The sequence below is a fragment of the Anolis sagrei genome, chromosome 8, assembly GCF_037176765.1.
Source record: "Anolis sagrei isolate rAnoSag1 chromosome 8, rAnoSag1.mat, whole genome shotgun sequence".
Taxonomy (NCBI): domain Eukaryota; kingdom Metazoa; phylum Chordata; class Lepidosauria; order Squamata; family Dactyloidae; genus Anolis; species Anolis sagrei.
In genome coordinates, this window is record NC_090028.1 from 37080350 (window position 1) to 37098667 (window position 18318).

Sequence of the window (18318 nt, forward strand, 5' to 3'; positions counted from 1 at the left end):
GGGTGTCAAAGGGGTCACCAAAGACCACCTGAAAACAAGTATTGTCTGTTGGTCATGGGGCATCTGTGTGGAAATTTTGGCCCAATTCTATCATTGGTGGGGTTCAGAATGCTCTTTGATTGTAGGTGAACTTTAAATCCCAGAAACTACAATATAATACAATATAATACTACGACTACAACTAATAATAAGAATAAGAATATGCTATTATAATTATATATTTTATATTACATATAATATTACTAATAGTACTACAATATAATGGTATAATATCCCAGTAACTATAATTCCCAAATTGTCCTCAAACTCCACCAGTGTTCAAATTTGAGCATATTGAGTATTCATGCCAAGTTTGGTCCTGATCCATAATTGTTTGAGTCCACAGTGCTCTCTGGATGTAGGCGAACTACAACTCCCAACCTCAAGTTCAATGCTGACCAATCCCTTCCAGTATTTTCTGTTGGTCATGGGAGTTCTGTGTGCCAAATTTGGTTCAATTCCATCGTTGGTGGAGTTCAAAATGCTTTTTGATTGTAGGTGAACTATAAATCCCAGCAACTATAACTCCCAAATTTTCCCCAAACTCCACCATTGTTCAAATTTGGGCATATTGAGTATTCATGCCAAGTTTGGTCCGGATCCATAATTGTTTGAGTCCACAGTGCTCTCTGGATGTAGGTGAACTACAACTCCAAAACTCAAAGTCAATGTCCATCAAAGCCTTCCAGTATTTTCTGTTGATTATGAGAGTTCTGTGTGCCAAGTTTGGTTCAATTCCATCGCTGGTGGAGTTTGATTTTAAGTGAACTATAAATCCAAAACTCAAGGTCAATGCCCACCAAATCCTTCCAGTATTTTCTGTTGGTCATGGGAGTCCTGTGTGCCAAGTTTTGTACAATTCCATCGTTGGTGGAGTTCAGAATGCTCTTTGATTATAGGTGAACTATAAATCCCAGCAACTATAACTCCCAAATGACAAAATCATTCCCTCCTTGCAAACCCCACCAGTATTCAAATTTGGGCCTATCAGGTATTTGTGCCAAATTTGGTCCAGTGCATGAAAACACATCCTGCATATCAGATATTTACATTATGATTCATAACAGTAGCACAATTACAGTTATGAAGTAGTAACGAAAATAATGTTGTGGTTGGGGGTCACCACAACATCAGGAACTGTATTAAGGGGACACGGCATTAGGACGGTTGAGAAACACTGATCTAGAGGCACCTGGGCAGCTACTGTTGTAAACAGGAGGCAAACAGACCCAGAGGTGTAATTGTGATAATCCTGGGTGCTCACTGGATTACTGAGAGCCTATCCATTTCCTTCGATCCCGACTGAAACACGTTTCCCAAAGAAGATTGCTAGCCTCCTTTTATCACTCAGTGGGAGTGAAGGAGATATTTATTTAGGTGCTCGAATCAAGGCCGGATGGCTGAGAAGAGGAAAGGGAAAGAGCTGCACCAGGGACTCGCTAGAAGATTGGTGCTCAACCTTCCGAATGCCGCAACCCCTTAATACAGTTCCTCATGTTGTGGTGACCCCCAAACATAACATTATTTTCGTTGCTACTTCATAACTGTCATTTTGCTACTGTTATGAATCGTAATGTAAATATTTGACATGCAGGATATATTTTCATTCACTGGACCAAATTTGGAACAAATACCCAATATGTCCAAATTTGAATACTGGTGGGGTTGAGGGGGATTGATTTTGTCATTTGGGAATTTTAGTTGCTGGAATTTATAGCTCACCTACAATCAAAAAGCATTCTGAACTCCACCATTGATGGAATTTAACCAAACTTGGACCAACAAAAAATATTGGAAGGGTTTGATGGGCATGGACATTGCTTTTTGGTGTTGTAGTTCACCTACAACCAGAAAGCACTGTGGACTCAAACAATGGTGGATCTGGACTTTACTTGGCACAAATACTCAATATGCCCAAATATGAACACTGGTTTAGCTTGGGGAAAATAGTCCTTCACATTTGGGAGTTGTAGGTATTGGGATTTATAGTTCACCTACAATCAAAGAGGATTCTGAACTCCACCAATGATGGAATTGAACCAAACTTGGCACACAAAACTCCAGCGATCAACACAAAATACTAGAAGTGTTTGGTGGGCATTGACCTTGAGTTTTGGAGTGTAGTTCACCTACAACCAGAGAGCACTGTGGACTCAAACAGTGCTGGATCTGGACCAAACTTGGGACAAATCCTCCAAACACCCTAATGTGAACACTTGTGGATTTTGGGGAAAATAGACCTTGACATTTGAGAGTTGTAGTTGCTGGGATTTATAGTTCACCTACAATCAAAGAGTATTCTGAACCCCACCAATGATAGAATTGGGCCAAACTTCCCACACAGAACTCCCATGACAATAGAAAATACTGTGTTTTTTCTGATGGTCTTTGGTGACCTGACACCCATTCGTGACCACCACCCCACCCCCCAGGTTTCCCGACCCCCAGGTTGAGAAAGTTCTAAGGATATTGGGGCTGCGCTAGAAAGTTCTAACGATATTGGGGCGAATCACTGACGTGAAAAGCAACCGATCATAGAGATCGTAACTGGATGGTAATTGCAGCAGACGTCCACGGGCTCCCAACGAAATAATAGATCTTTTTAAAAGCTTCATAAATGTAATTTAACAGTCGACTAATTTCCAGAGCAGCAAAAAAGGGGTTCCGTCGCATCTTTCACTCTGCAGAAATCATGCAAGTTTTAACAGCCCCTCTAATAGTACAAATTGCCGGGTGCAATAATACTTTCCTCCTGAGTTATTTGTGCTCTCCCTTTCCTTGCACTGTAATGCCTTGTCTTGGTTGCTCTTTGCACAGTGTATTTGAATCTCTGAGAATCAGGGGCCAAAAGAAAAGGCTTCCGGATGTTCTAACCAGGTTTTGAAACCCGACTTTCCTTTCCTTGCAAATTCAACACGGGGGCGGAACTTGATGTAATATGATATAGTATTAAGATTCATGCATCAGAATCCCAAATCGTGAATCTCTTGTGAAATCAGTCTAAATATACTGACTTTAGCTAGAGAAACTTCCAAGATAGACAGTAGAGAATTCAAAAAATGGCAGTGCCACCATATCAACAGGAAGCAGAAAGGCAAGAAATACAAACCAGAGCTTCTTGCTGCCAGCTTTTCGATATATTCTTTCAATATGATCGGAGACGGTACCTAGTTCACAAACAAAACAAAGAAGACACAAAAAGAAATGGAGTTAAACTACAGATTATTTATTTATTTATTTACTAGCTGTACCTGCCACGCATTGCTGTGGCCAACCTTCCCTCCTCCTTTCCCTCCCTCCTTCACTCCCTCTTTCCTTCCTTTCTTCCCTTTTTTTCTTTCCTTCTCTCCTTCCTTCCTTCTCTACCTCTTTCCTTCCTTATCCCCTTTTCCTTTTCTCTCCTTCCTTCCTTCCTTCCTTCCTTCCTTCCCTCTTTCCTTCCTTCCTTCGCTTTTTGTTTCCATCCTTCCTTCTCTTTCCTTCTTTCCTTCTCTCCCTCTTTCTCTCCTTCCTTCTCTCCCACTTACCTTCATTCCTTTTTTCTTTCCTTCTCTACATCTTTCCTTCTTTCTTTCATTTTGTTCCCATCCTTCCTTCTCTCTTTTCTTCCTTCCCTCTTTCTCTCCTTCCTTCACTCCCTCTTTCCTTCCTTTTTTTCTTTCCTTCTCTACCTCTTTCCTTCTTTCTTTCATATTGTTTCCATCCTTCCTTCTCTCTTTCCTTCCTTCCCTCTTTCTCTCCTTCCTTTGCTCCCTCTTTCATTCTTACTTTTTTCTTTCCTTCTCTCCTTCCTTCCTTCCTTCCTTCCTTCACTATTTCTTCCTTCCTTTGCTCTTTGCTTCCATGCTTCCTTCTCTCTTTCCTTCCCTCCTTTTCCTTTCTTCACTTTTTGTTTCCATCCTTCCTTCTCTGTTTCCTTCTTTCCTTCCCTCCCTCTCTCTCCTTCCTTCCCTCCCTCTTCCTTCCCTTTTTCTGTATTGTCATTTAGCTCTTTTGGCTTTTTAAGTCTCTTCCGCTGTGTTTTTCAGTGTTTTTATGAGTGATGGTCACTTGTTGGCCTGATAGGTGTCTTGTGTCCAAATTTGGTGTCCATTCACCCAGTGGTTTTTGAATTCTGGTAATCCCACATACTAACATTACATTTTTATTTATATACTAGCCGTCCCCTGCCACCCGTTGCTGTGGCCCAGTCTGGTGATCTGGAAAATAAAGGAATTAGAAAGTGTTGGTTTCCAATATATGTAATTTAATATATGCTTGTGGGTAAACTGTATTTTTTGTTGTCTCTTTGTCAGTGTTGATGTGGAGATGGTTTAGTTTCCCTATTCTGGAACATGCAATATATCATTGTCCTTCTTCAGGGGTCCCTTTCAAATCTATGATACTATGTCTGTGTGTGTGTCAATTATATCTATATTTATGGCTGGAAGGGTCTTTGTCAGGAGGGCTTTGATTACGTTTTTTTGCCCTGGTGAAGGAAGTTGGACTCGATGGCTTTGAGTATTTTCTGTTGGTTGTGGGGTTCTGTGTGGGAAGTTTGCCCCAATTCTGTTGTTGGTGGAATTCAGAACGCTCTTTGATTGTAAGTGAACTATAAATCCCAATAACTACAACTTCCAAATGCCAATGACTATTTTCCCCAAACTCCATCTGTGTTCATATTTGGGTATATGGAATATTTGTGCCAAGTTTGGTCCAGATCCATCATTGTTTGAGTCCATGGTGCTCTCTGGATATAGGTGAACTACAACTCCCAAACTCAAGGTCAATGTTCACCAAACCCTTCTGGTGTTGGTCATGGGAGTCCTGTATGACCCGTTTGGTTCAATTCTATCATGCTATTTGATTGTAGGTGAACTATAAATCCCAGCAACTACAACTCCCAAAGACAAAATAAAAATTTTTTGAGTGAAGGACATACATTGGGTTGTTAGGTGTATGCTGTCCAAATTTGGTGTCAATTCGTCCAGTGGTAATCCCACAAACGAACATTAATTTTTTATTTATATAGATGCCGCCCATCTCACCCTGAAGGGGACTTGGAATGGCTTACAAGATATATATATACATGCAATATATTATATTATTCGCATAATGCAATATCAGTATTATATATTACTATATTGTATGACACCATTATATTGTAATATTATTAGTAATATTACATGTAATATAAAATATATAATTATAATATAATTATAATATTGTAGTATTATTATTATTATTTGTGACCAAGGCAGACACATCTTCAGCTCATCCAACCAAGGCAGAGACATCTCCAGCTCATCCCCTGTTTGGGTATCAGCCAGCACGTCAACGACTTAAATCTAGAAATAGTTTTCTAAGATCTACAGAGACACTCACTGGAACACCTCAGCAAGTGAGAGTCCAAAAGTGGCAGGCTCAAACCCAGAACCTCAACCAATGGCTGATACCAAATGAGAGACTCCCTCCTGGGCACACAGAGGACTGGACGACCTGGAAGGCACTGAACAGACTGCGCTCTGGCACCACGAGATGCAGAGCCAACCTTCAGAAATGGGGCTACAAAGTGGAATCCTCGACATGTGATTGTGGAGAGGAGCAAACCACTGACCACCTGCTGCAATGCACCCTGAGCCCTGCCACATGCACCATGGAGGACCTTCTTGCAGCAACACCAGAAGCACTCCAAGTGGACAGAGACTGGTCAAAGGACATTTAATCAACTCTCATACAAATTTTGTAATCTGCTTGTTTGCTTTGTTCTGTTAGAAATGTAATATAATTTGACTGGTTGTTCTGACACGACAAATAAATAAAATTATTATTATTAGTAGTAGTAGTATTATATTATAGTAACATATAATTATATTGTATTACATTATAATATTATATTAGAAGCCCCCGGTGGCGCAGTGGGTTAAAGCACTGAGTTGCTGAGCTTGTTGATCGAAAGGTCGCAGGTTCGATTCCGGGGAGCGGTGTGAGATTCCGCTGTCAGCCCTAGCTTCTGCCAACCTAGCAGTTTGAAAACATGAAAATGTGAGTAGATCAATAGGTACCGCTCTGGCGGGAAGGTAACGGCGCTCCATGCAGTCATGCCGGCCACATGACCTTGGAGGTGTCTACGGACAACGCTGGCTCTTCGGCTTAGAAATGGAGATGAGCACCATACTCCAGAGTCAGACATGACTGGACTTAATGTCAGGGGACTACCTTTACCTTTACCTTTACATTATAATATTATAAATATTATATGTATATACAATATATTATAATGAACTTGAGCAGTTGGTTTTAATTCAGAGGCGCAGGTCGTATTATTTGTTATGCTTAAGGCTGCAAACTAATGATTTTTCCACTCCCATTTGTTTGTGCAGGTGTTTAAATACCAATGTTTATGTTATTCGCTTCATGGGAAATATTCAGCCTCTCTTAACAATAACAACCCACAGTGCTTCCCTTACAGTCTATATGCTAATACATAGTTATGGAGTTTAACTCTAGCTGAGTAGTTAAAATACGAATATTAAATATTTGCACGGAGGCTTTCTACAATGATGGCTTGTGGTTGTTTTGAGATTTTATGCTAACAGAGCTGGAGGTAAGCCTTCTCCTAAGCTCTTATTTGCACAGCTTTCTAGAACTGGGTCACGAGGGTCATTTTCCAGGATTTTGTTAGATATGCATAAAAATTGAGCAACCCGATGCATTAAATTACCCAATTGCTAAGAATCCCAGTGCAAGTGTCCATTGTAACTCTGCAGCACAATTTCAGGATGAGATGTATAATACAGTTAGACCATAGAAAGCATATCCACAGATTCTGTGGTTATGGGGGTCTCACTGCATTGTATCATGCCTCAGGGGAGCGTGCTTGCCCCATCCATGTTCAACATCTACACAAATGACCAGCCACTGCCAGAAGGGACAGAGAGCTTCATCTATGCTGATGAATGTGCCATCACCGCTCAAGTAGGGAGCTTTGAGATGGTTGAACAGAAGCTCTCCAAAGCTCTAGGTGCTCTTACTGCCTATTACAGGGAAAACCAGCTGATCCCCAACCCATCTAAAAAACAGACATGTGCCTTTCATCTCAAGAACAGAGAAGCATCCCAAACTCTGAGGATGACCTGTGAAGGAATCCCACTGGAGGATTGCAGCGCACCCAAATACCTGGGAGTCACTCTGGACCGTGCTCTGACCTACAAGAAGCACTGCCTGAACATCAAGCAAAAAGTGGGTGCTAGAAACAATATCATACGAAAGTTGACTGGCACAACCTGGGGATCACAACCAGACACAGTGAAGACATCTGCCCTTCCGCTATGCTACTCTGCTGCTGAGTATGCATGCCCAGTGTGGAACACATCTCACCATGCTAAAACAGTAGATGTGGCTCTTAATGAGACATGCCACATTATCACAGGGTGTCTGCGCCCTACACCACTGGAGAAATTACACTGTCTAGCCAGTATTGCACCACGTGACATCCGCCGGGAAGTAGCAGCCAATAGTGAAAGACCAAGGCAGTGACATCTCCAGCTCATCCCCTGTTTGGGTATCAGCCAGCACGTCAACGACTTAAATCAAGAAATAGTTTTCTTAGATCTACAGAGACACGCACTGGAACACCTCAGCAAGCGAGAGTCCAAACGTGGCAGGCTCAAACCCAGAACCTCAACGAATGGCTGATACCAAATGAGAGACTCCCTCCTGGGCAAACAGAAGACTGGGCGACTTGGAAGGTGCTGAACACCACAAGATGCAGAGCCAACCGTTGGGCAAAGGTTGCACGTCCTGTTTTAAAGACAATCATTTACAGGCGCAGCGTGCGACAGAACAGTATATATTTTTAAAAGCCCCCCTTGGTGGTACAGTGGGTTAAACTGGGTGGCTGAACTTGCTGACCGAAAGGTCACCGGTTCAAATCCGGGGAGCAGGGTGAGCTCCTGCTGCTAGCTCCAGCTTCTGCCAACCTAGCAGTTCGAAAAGATGCAAATGTGAGTAGATCAATAGGTACCACTCCAGCAGGAAGGCAATGGCACTCCATGCAGTCATGCTGGCCACATGACCTTGGAGGTGTCTACGGACAACGCCGGCTCTTTGGCTTAGAAATGGAGATGAGCACCAACCTCCCAGAGTTGGACATGACTAGACTTAATATCAAGGGGAAACCTTTATTAACTTACCTTTACTAACTTACCATCCCAGCTCCGTGTACCAAAAGTTCCATGTAACTCAATATATTAACCCAGCAAAGTAACAGACAGTCTCTGCAGCCAAAAAGCTCCAGCCCAACCTGCCTTCCAGCTTCACCTCCACAGATGAAATCCATCTCCCCCACACACGGCATGCTCAGAATTATAAACAGACATCTGGTGCGTGAACTATTTAAAAGAGTTAATATATTTAATGGTTCATTCCACTCTGCAGTGTACGAACGCCTGTTTCCCATTTGAAAGAGGAAGTGCTTTAATGGAGAGGAAAATAGCAACACCATTTTCACTGTGGATACCCATTATTCATGTTCATCAGTGGATGTGCAAAATTGCCTCCGGCAATCATACCTTCCTTGGTGATGAAATGGGGGCCTTCCCTTTTGAGTAAAATGTTCAGCAGAATCGCTTGGCTCGCAAGGCAATTGCAGTCCTGGCAAAAAACAAAACAAAACACAAAGCCATCGAGTCTAAATCAATAGCATGGAAGAACGAAGGAGAACAATGTAAAGAAAAAAATAGGCTTTCTCTTGGTGATATATCTATATCTATATATCTATATAAATAAAAATGTAATGTTCGTTTGTGGGATTAACAGAACTCAAAAACCACTGGACTAATTGACACCAAATTTGGACACAAGACACCTAACAACCCAATGTATGTCCTTCACTCAAAAAACATTATTTTGTTATTTGGGAGTTGTAGCTGCTGGGATTTATAGTTCACCTACAATCAAAGAGCATTCTGAACCCCACCAACGATGCAATTGAACCAAACTTGGCACACAGTTCTCCCATGATCAACAGAAAACTCTGGAAGGGTTTGGTAGGCAGTGTCCTTTGGTTTTGGAGTTGTAGTTCACCTGCATCCAAAGATGCCTGTGGACTCAAATACTGATGGATCTGGACCAAACTCTACATGAAGACTCAATATGCCCAAATGTGAACACTGGTGGAGTTTGGGGAAAATAGAATCTTGACATTTGGGAGTTGTAGTTGCTGGGACTTATAGTTCATCTACAATCACAGAGCATTCTGAACAACCCAATGATAGAATTGGGCCAAACCTCCCACACAGAACCCTCAGGTGGGCCACAGCAACGCGTGGCAGGGGATGGCTAGTCTATATAAATAAAAATGTAATATTTAAGTTCTTGTGGGTTTTTTCAGGCTATATGGCCATGTTCTAGAGGCATTTCTCCTGACGTTTTGCCTGCATCAGGAGAATTGCCTCTAGAACATGGCCATATAGCCTGAAAAAACCCACAAGAACTTAGTGATTCCAGCCATGAAAGCCCTTGACAATACAATGTAATATTTATTTGTGGGATTAACATAACTCAAAAACCATTGGGCGAATTGACACGAAATTTGGACACAAGACACCTATCAGGCTGACAAGTGACCATCACTCATTAAAACACTGAAAAACACAGTGGAAGGCACTTAAAAGGCCCCCAAAATAACAAAATACATTACAACACATTTGCAAAACCACACATATACACATACATATGTTTTGTGTGTGTATGTATTTACCTACATACACACAAAACACATATACACAGACTGGGCCACAGCAATGTGTGGCAGGGGATGGCTAATAATAATAATAATAATAATTTTTATTTATACTCCACCACCATCTTCCCAAAGGGGACTCGGGGCGGCTAATGTGAGGCCAAGCCCGGAATTACATTACTGCAATGAAGCAATGGGAGTTGTACTTGGTGGGATTTATGCTGGGGAGCGAGTTCCACAGGCGGGGAGCCACCACCGAGAAGACCTTGTCCCTCGTCCCCACCAAGAGTGTTTGCAACAAAGGTGGGATCGAGAGCAGAGCCTCCCTGGAAGAGCGTAAGTTTCAAGGTGGGACGTAGGGGGATATACGTTTGGACAAGTAAGCTGGGCCAGAATGAACTATTTCATACATTTGGACTTAGACATTTTTTACTATTTTGCTGAACTGCTTTTTATATATGTTTTAATAAACCGCTTTACTGATTTACATTGGACTAGAGTGTGGCAGTTAAGTACAGAGGTGCTTCCTGTCCTGGAATACAACAATTAGCTTGCAAGTAAGGAGTGAGAAACACAGAGAACGTACATTAGTATGAATAGCCTAAAATACTGTCTCTCAAATGTTTAGAGTTATCATTCCTTTCAGCCCCAGGATCCTGCCTGAGCCACAGCAGACCAATAAAAGGAGTATCCAGGAACTAATTTTGTGGAAAGACCATGTGTATAGGGGAACATCAAGGCATGGGACAGAAATGATCGGGACTTGCATTGATTCCCACACCCGCCTTAGACAAACATTGATTTTGGTAAAATATATGTTGTAGGCAATCCAAAAAACTCTGCATAGACGGAACCATGTTTTCTATTTGCACCAGGACTGTGGCACAGCTGGCTGGGAGTCAGCTGCATTAAGATCACTACTGACCGAAAGGTCGTGAGTTCGAAACCAGCCCAGGTTGGAGTGAGCTTCCAACCAATTTTGTGTAGCTTGTTGTCGACCTTTGCAGCCTGAAAGACAGTTGCATCTGTCAAGTAGGAAATTTCGGTACCACTTATGTGGGGAGGCTAATTTAACTAATTTAGGAGGCCATAAAAATCTCCAGCAAAGTATGCAAAAATGAGGAAGTAATTCATCAGTACGTCACAAACGGACGGTGAAGTGACAGCTCCCCTGGTGGCCAGAAGCTGGAATGTTAAATAGCCTCTGTGTGTGTGTCTATATATGTTGTGTGTCTATGGCACTGAATGTTTGCCATGTATATGTACATTGTACTCCACCCTGAGTCCCTTGCGGGGTGAGAAGGGCGGAATATAAATACTGTAAATAAATAAATAATAAATAAATACATATTTCCTCTAATATTCTCCATACTTTCCATATTTTCCATTTATCCTGAGAGAGTAAAAGCACTGGAACAGCGTTTCTCAACCTGGGGGTCGGGACCCCTGGAGGGGTCATGATGGGGTGTCAGAGGGGTGGCCAAAGACCATCAGAAAACACAGTATTTCCTGTTAGTCTTGGGGGTTCTGTGTGGAAAGTTTGGCCCAATTCTATCATTGGTGGGGCTCAGAATGCTCTTTTATTGTAGATAAACTATAAATTTCAGCAACTACAATTCCCAAATGCCAATGTCTATTTTCCCCAAACTCCACTAGTGTTCACATTTGATCATATTGAGTATTCATGCTAATGCATTCATGCTAAGTTTGGTCAAATCCATCATTGTTTGAGTCTACAGTGCTCTCTGGATGTAGGTGAACTACAACTCCAAAACTCAAGGTTAATGCCCACCAAACCCTACCAGTACTTTTTGTTGGTCATGGTAGTTCTGTGTGCCAAGTTTGGTTCAATTCTGTCGTTGGTGGAGTTCAGAATGCTCTTTGATTGTAGGTTAACTATAAATCCCAGCAACTACAACTCCCAAATGACAATATCAATCCCTCCCAAGCCAACCAGTATTGAAATTTGGGCGTATTTGGTATTTGTGCCAAATTTGCTCCAGTGAATGAAAGTACATCCTGCATATCAGATGTTTATGATCCATAACAGTAGCTAAACTATAGTTGTGAAATAGCAACAAAAATAATTTTATGATTGGGGGGGGGGGGTCACCACCACATGAGGAACTGTATTAAGGTATTAGGAAGGCTGAGAACCATTGCACTAGAAGAATGTTTCCTAGACCTGATAGCTTATGTGGAAAAAATCAAGCAGCCTGTGTGTGGGGGTGTATCAATTTCAAAAATCATACTGGGCAAATAATAGGCTTCAAGACAAAGGCACAGATGAATAACAAAAACGTTAGTTTCTTCTTCTATATTCTTACATTTAGTTTCTGAAGAATCTCATAAGTCGGCCTGTTTTTCCAATCGTTCGCACAGATATCCGGCTGTTGTTCTAATTCAGTTACATTTGGTGTGCTGGTTTGCCTCTTGACTTTTGAGTGTTTTGGAAGGTCGAGCTCCTCAAAACTCTTAAATTCTGGAGGCCTGGAAAAAAATGTATTATTGAAAGTTGCACAAATCTAGCAAAGACATTAATGATTCATATTCATACTTTGCTTTCAAGTGCTGAAAAATAAATATATTCGGATAGGTGTTTTGAGATGTTTTATTGCAATATGATAATACCTACTCTTCTGTTTCAGTGATTCTTAAGAAGTCCAGCTGATCAACCACTGCATCCGAAATCAATGTCTAAAATAGAGAAGAAGGAATGAGAGAAAGAAAATAGTTGGTAGTTACATTACTATTCTCTGTAAATAATAGCTTTCTGGACTTTCAGGATAGTCCAGAGCAAAGGATTTCCTGCTATCTTTGTTGACTAGTTTGGGATGGCACATTACCCAATAGGCACTGAATCCTGTTGGTAGTCCCCATTAGAGTAGGTTCACTGAATCAATGGATTGATAGTAAAATGGATTCAACGAATGGATTAAAATGACAAGGAAGACAATTCCATAAATGTTGTTGTTGTTCTTATTATGGGCCTTTCCTAGCATATAGGAAACACTGCTTGAACACCAAGCACAAAGTAGCTGCACACAACAACATCCTGAGGAAACTTACTGGCAGAACATGGGGTGCAGACCCAAAATTAATAAGAATTAATTAATCAGCCCTGGCCTTGTCTTACTCAACTGCTGAGTATGCCTGCCCCGTTTGGCACAAGTCTGCCCATGCAAAGCAGGTGAACAGAGCATTGAACGAAACATGCAGAATAATCACAAGATGTCTTAAACCAGTGTTTATCAACCAGGAGTCGGGACCCCTGGGGGGTCACCAGGGGGTATCAGAGGGGTCGCCAAAGACAACTAGAAAACACAGTATTTTCTGTTGGTCGTTGTTCAAAATGCTCTTTGATTGTAGGTGAGCTGTAAATCCCAGCAACTACAACTCCCAAATGTCAAGGGCTATCTTCCCCAAACCACATGTCCACATTTGGGCATATTGAGTATTTGTGCCGAGTTTGGTCCAGATGCATCATTGTTTTGAGTCCACAGTGCTGTCTGGATGGAGGTGAACTATAACTCCAAAACCCAAGGTCAATGCCCACCAAACCCTTCTAGTATTTTCTATTGGTCATGGGAGCTCTGTGTGCCAAGTTTGGTTCAATTCCATTGTTGGTGGAGTTCAGAATGCTCTTTATAGGTGAACTATAAATCCCAGCAACCATAACTCCCAAATGACAAAATCAATCCTTCCGTCAACCTCACCAGTATTCAAATTTGGGTGTATCGAGTATTTGTGTCAAATGAATGAAAATACATCCTGCATATCGGATATTTACAAGATGATTCGTAACAGGAGGAAAATTTACAGTTGTGAAATAGCAATGAAAATAATGTTATGGTTGGGGGTCACCACAACATAAGGAACTGTATTAAGGGGTCACGGCATTTGGATGGTTGAGAACCACTGTCTTAAACCTACACCTGTTGATAAACTCTACAAGCTAGCTGGCATTGCCCCCCCTTCCCCTGATGTGTGATGGGAAGTTGCTGCTAAATGTGAGAGAAGTAAGGTTGAACACTGTGAAAGCCACCCACTGCATGGCTACCAGCCTCCTCCCAGTAGACACAAATCAAGGAAAAGCTTTATGAGAACTACCACTCCTCTTGGCGTCCACCCAGCAACAGCAAAGATATTCCTCTGGGCAGCTCGACCAGGAAATCCCAACTGGATGACCCCCCACGAGAGAGGGTCTTCCTCCAGGGCAAACCAAGAATGGGTAACTTGGACGTCCCTGAACAGACTCAGAAGTGGAGTGGGCAGATCAAAAGACAACCTGGCCAAATGGCACAACCTAAAAGAATCCCACACCTTGTGTGACTGTGGAGCAGAACAGACAACACCGCATCTGTATGCTTGTCCACTGTGCCCTGCCTCATGTACAAAGGAAGAATTGTTGGAAGCTACAGGCAATGCCATTGCTGTTGCCTGCTTTTGGTCAAAAGATATTTAGCCACCTGCGCCCCTTCTATTTTTATCGGTTTTATACTAATTTATGCAATGCTTTTGATACAAAATAAATAAATAAATAAATAAAAGTGGGTTCCAATTTAGGGCAACTCATTGGGTTTTCATGTATTTATATTTTTCTGAGGCTGAAAGATCACTCAGAAGGTTTCCATACTCAAGTGAGGATCTGAGCCCTTGTTTCCAGAGTGCAATGCACAAACCACTACATCACACTGGCTAATATGTAATCATTAGAATAACATTTTTTGCTGTAAGAGCTATTTGGTGGTGAAACAGATTGGCTTGGAAAGTGAAAGACCTTTTTGGTCTACAACTCCCACCAGTGATGTTTGGAACTGTAGTATGAAATTGACTGTTTTCTAGCTGTGTTTAAGCAGTACTGAGAACGACTAAGAAAGCTGCAAAGACTTCTAGCAGCATTTATGTAATATACGGTTATACAAAAACATTCTTCATTGACAGATTATACTGATTAAATTCTCTGGAACAGAATTTATTTTCTAGCAGGGCTCGGTGAAATAGCACAGTGAAACACATATAGCAAAATGCTACAACATGAGACTAAAACAACCATGGAGACACGGCTCCTGGGTGCTTTTATTGCTGATGTTGCTCTTCTCTGTTTCACTTGCATAATCCCTTGAGCACAAATTATGATAAAAGAATTATAGTCTGCAACCACGGAAAGTATTAGGATGGGGAAACGTATACATTTGGCAGCCGAAACGGATGCAAATGTTTTTATGCAAATATCGCAAGCACAGATTATGCAGCTCTGCAATGAATTAACACCTAAAAACTGAACTGAATATATATCCTGACACTCGCCGACAAATGCAAAAGACGAAAGTAAATTATGAACCTGCAGTATATATTCTTTTTAATAGATAATGCATTATCGGCATTTCACCATCTCAATATTTCAGTTTTTCCTCGCCACCTTAATGAAATGGACAACATCCAAAACATGACAGAGGATTAATTTAGGAAATTAATGTTTAAACATTAGCAAAAGGAAATAAAACACTATTAAAAAAGGATGATATTAATGTTTTAATGTCCAAAGATCAGGATGATAAACCAGAGCATGGCTCTGACAACCAATTCAAAAATTGCACAGGATCCTAAGTCCAGATTTTACTATGGATGTTCACTACAGATCTACAGATACGAGGGGCGTTCATTAAAGATTTCCCCTGACCCACTTACAGTGGACTGAGAGCAATGAAACTTGACACAGTTATGAGTCCTTCTCTCCATGGTTGCCACCTCAGGACACACACTTCTCTCATCTTTTTAAGCAACTTAAACATCTCGCTTGTAAAAGTCGAGAGGTTGCTCCAAAAGCTACGTTGTGACTTCAGAAATCAGAGTCTCATCATCATGATCACCATCATGATGATGATGATCATCATCATCTTGGAAGACACTGAACAGACTGTGCTCTGGCACCAAGAGATGCAGAGCCAACCTCAAGAAATGGGGCCACAAAGTGGAATCCACGACATGTGAGTGTGGAGAAGACCAAACCACTGACCACCTGCTGCAATGCACCCTGAGCCCTGCCACATGCACCATGGAGGACCTCCTTGCAGCAACACCAGAGGCACTCCAAGTGGCCAGATACTGGTCAAAGGACATTTAATCAACTACCAAGCTTGCAAATTTTGTTTTGTGTCTGTTTGCTTTGTTCTGTTAGAAATGTAATACAATTGTCTGGTTGCCCCTGACGCAATAAATAAATAAATAAATAATCTGAAATGCTTGCCCTTCAAAAATAAATTGTTGTCCCCATGTCTTTTTTTTACTGCAATTTTTGTAAAACAAAAAAACCAATAAAAATATTTAATAAAAAAAAATCTAAAATAAATAAATAAATAAATTGTTGGAAAGAGCTGGAAGTCCGATGGTGCAAGGTCAGGTGAATAAGAAAGATGTGGTAGAACTTAAAAGCCACAGGAGCATGCTTCCTTTTGGGTAACATGTGGGTTGTGAGCTGGTGCACTGTCTTGAAGAAAGCGGACACCTTTGGGAGCATGCCACATTGTCTCTTGGTTTCGATGTCCTCCCACAATGTCCACAGCAGTGAAGTATAGGATGTCCCAGTGATCATGGTACCCTTTGCTAGGAAATCCATCAATATTACTCTGTGCTATGCCCAAAATACTGTGAGTATGACATTGCCTGCTGAGATTTGGGCACGTGCCTTCTTTGGAGGTGGTGAGTCAGGATGCTTCCTTGGCATCAACTGGACTTTAGTCTCAAGATCATAGTGATGGACCCAGCTTTCATCCTGTGTGATCAGTCTGTTGAAAAAGCCCTCCTGGTTTCCATGGCACATCATTGTCAATAGATCCTGAGAGCATTTGACTCGTTCCTGCTTCTGGAAAGGTGTGAACAGCCGGGGGACCCAGCAAGCGGATACCTTACGCATGTGAAGATGTGAAGATGGTCTTGGATGAATCTTGACATTTTGGGCTAGGTGGTGAATGGTTACGTGGCAATTTTCCAAAATGGCGGCCTCCACTTGCTGGATGGTGTGTTCATCAATAGCAGAGTGGGGTTGCCCTAGAATTGGAGCTGATTCCACCGAAGTCCGACCACATTTGAAGTGACGATTCCAGTTCTTGACTGCATCATATGATGGGAAATCATCACCATAAAGCTCTTTCATCTCATCGAATGTCTCCTTTGGTGTGCAGCCTTTCGAATAAAGGAGCTTGAGGACTGGTCTGTATTCCTTGGGTCCATTCTCAAACCTCACATCACTTCAAAACCTGTCAAATCGAGACCGTTCTCAGTTCTGAGTTGTAAATTGGCATGGATGCTATAGAATGCTATATCACTAAACATGTGCAGTTTCAGAATCCTATGAGAAAAGAAGTGGGTTAAGGGAAATCTTTAATGAATACCCCTCGGATTGGCTCGACTGCCCTGTAAACAGGTTTTGAAAGTTATTTTTAAATTCTCCCAACATTTTGTGGCAAGTATAGAAGCTCTCAAAGACAAGTGAGCTCCTCTTTCTGTATATAAACATGGAACAGAAACAGTGCAATCTCTCGTTCCTTGTTCAGAAGGGACCGTTGCTACTTCTTGTTTGGAAAGAAACTACATAGTAATTAGATTTAAGAAAATATTGTTCAAAAGTACATTTGTTCTTGTTACTCATGATAGTGTTTTGAAAATAGTAAGTCGATACTATTCATTGCAATGTAAAAAGAGCAATGCATTGCTTTGGTTGCTTTGTCTATTTATAGCTTGCGGGAAATCAGAATTGATAGGAGAATGATGTCAAATATGGAAACTCTGTTAACATTGTTCCTGAAATGCTTTAATTATTATGAAAATATTCAAGGAAAGGCAACAAATGTAGAGCACAGCTGCCCTCTAAGGGCTCTGAAATAGTCCAGCTTTATATAAAAAAATGACACTGGAATATACTTAGTGATGGACATCTGAGAAAGTTGGCTTTTACAAAACCTTGCTTTAAAAAAGGCATGCAAATTACCCTGTTGTGTGTGGGAACAGTAAACATATGTTCACACATAACTTATTTATAATGATAAAGTAATATCATTAGGATCACCGAAAGTAATTAGTTTTAATTAATGCCACCAGGACCACCTAAAATAATTTATGATAATTAATACCACCAGGATCACCTTGATTGCACTATGCAGCAGAATTTGAAAAAAAAATCTGTTCCTGGTTTGAAAGTGTTATTTCCTGTTTAATTGTGTGGTCTTTACTTTGAAAGTCGTTCTTATTAGTCTTGTGCATTCGGGTTAAACTTTGATCCGTTTCGTGTCCTGGCTTTCGGTGGGGGCCTCTATCTATTTTTACGGAGCTTCCCAAAATCAGGAGGGCAGATTGCTATTTTCACTTTTCGGTGCCAAAATATCAGTTTTTTTTCGGCCCATTATTGGGAGGAGGCTTCCCACCCAGACTCCCCTTCCCAGTGCGCACAAGGAGGCTTTTAAGCACCAGGGCCAAAAGAAAAAGTTTCTTCACCAGGACTGTGGTGCAGCTGGCTGGGAGTCAGCTGCATTAAGATCACTACTGACCAAAAGGTC

At 41.4% G+C, this 18318-nt stretch overlaps 1 protein-coding gene across 6 annotated transcripts in view; it reads right to left on the reverse strand.

Annotated features, from left to right (window-relative positions):
• Positions 1–18318, reverse strand: part of PHKB (phosphorylase kinase regulatory subunit beta) — a 237155-nt gene that overhangs the window by 47643 nt on the left and 171194 nt on the right. For all 6 annotated transcript variants that reach the window (XM_067471122.1, XM_067471123.1, XM_060788360.2 and 3 more), the window contains 4 exons: positions 12399–12460; positions 12091–12253; positions 8592–8673; positions 3149–3206 (listed from right to left, as the gene is read on the reverse strand). In XM_067471122.1, coding sequence (XP_067327223.1) covers positions 3149–3206; positions 8592–8673; positions 12091–12253; positions 12399–12460 — 365 coding nt within the window. The remainder of the gene's footprint in view (positions 1–3148; positions 3207–8591; positions 8674–12090; positions 12254–12398; positions 12461–18318) is intronic.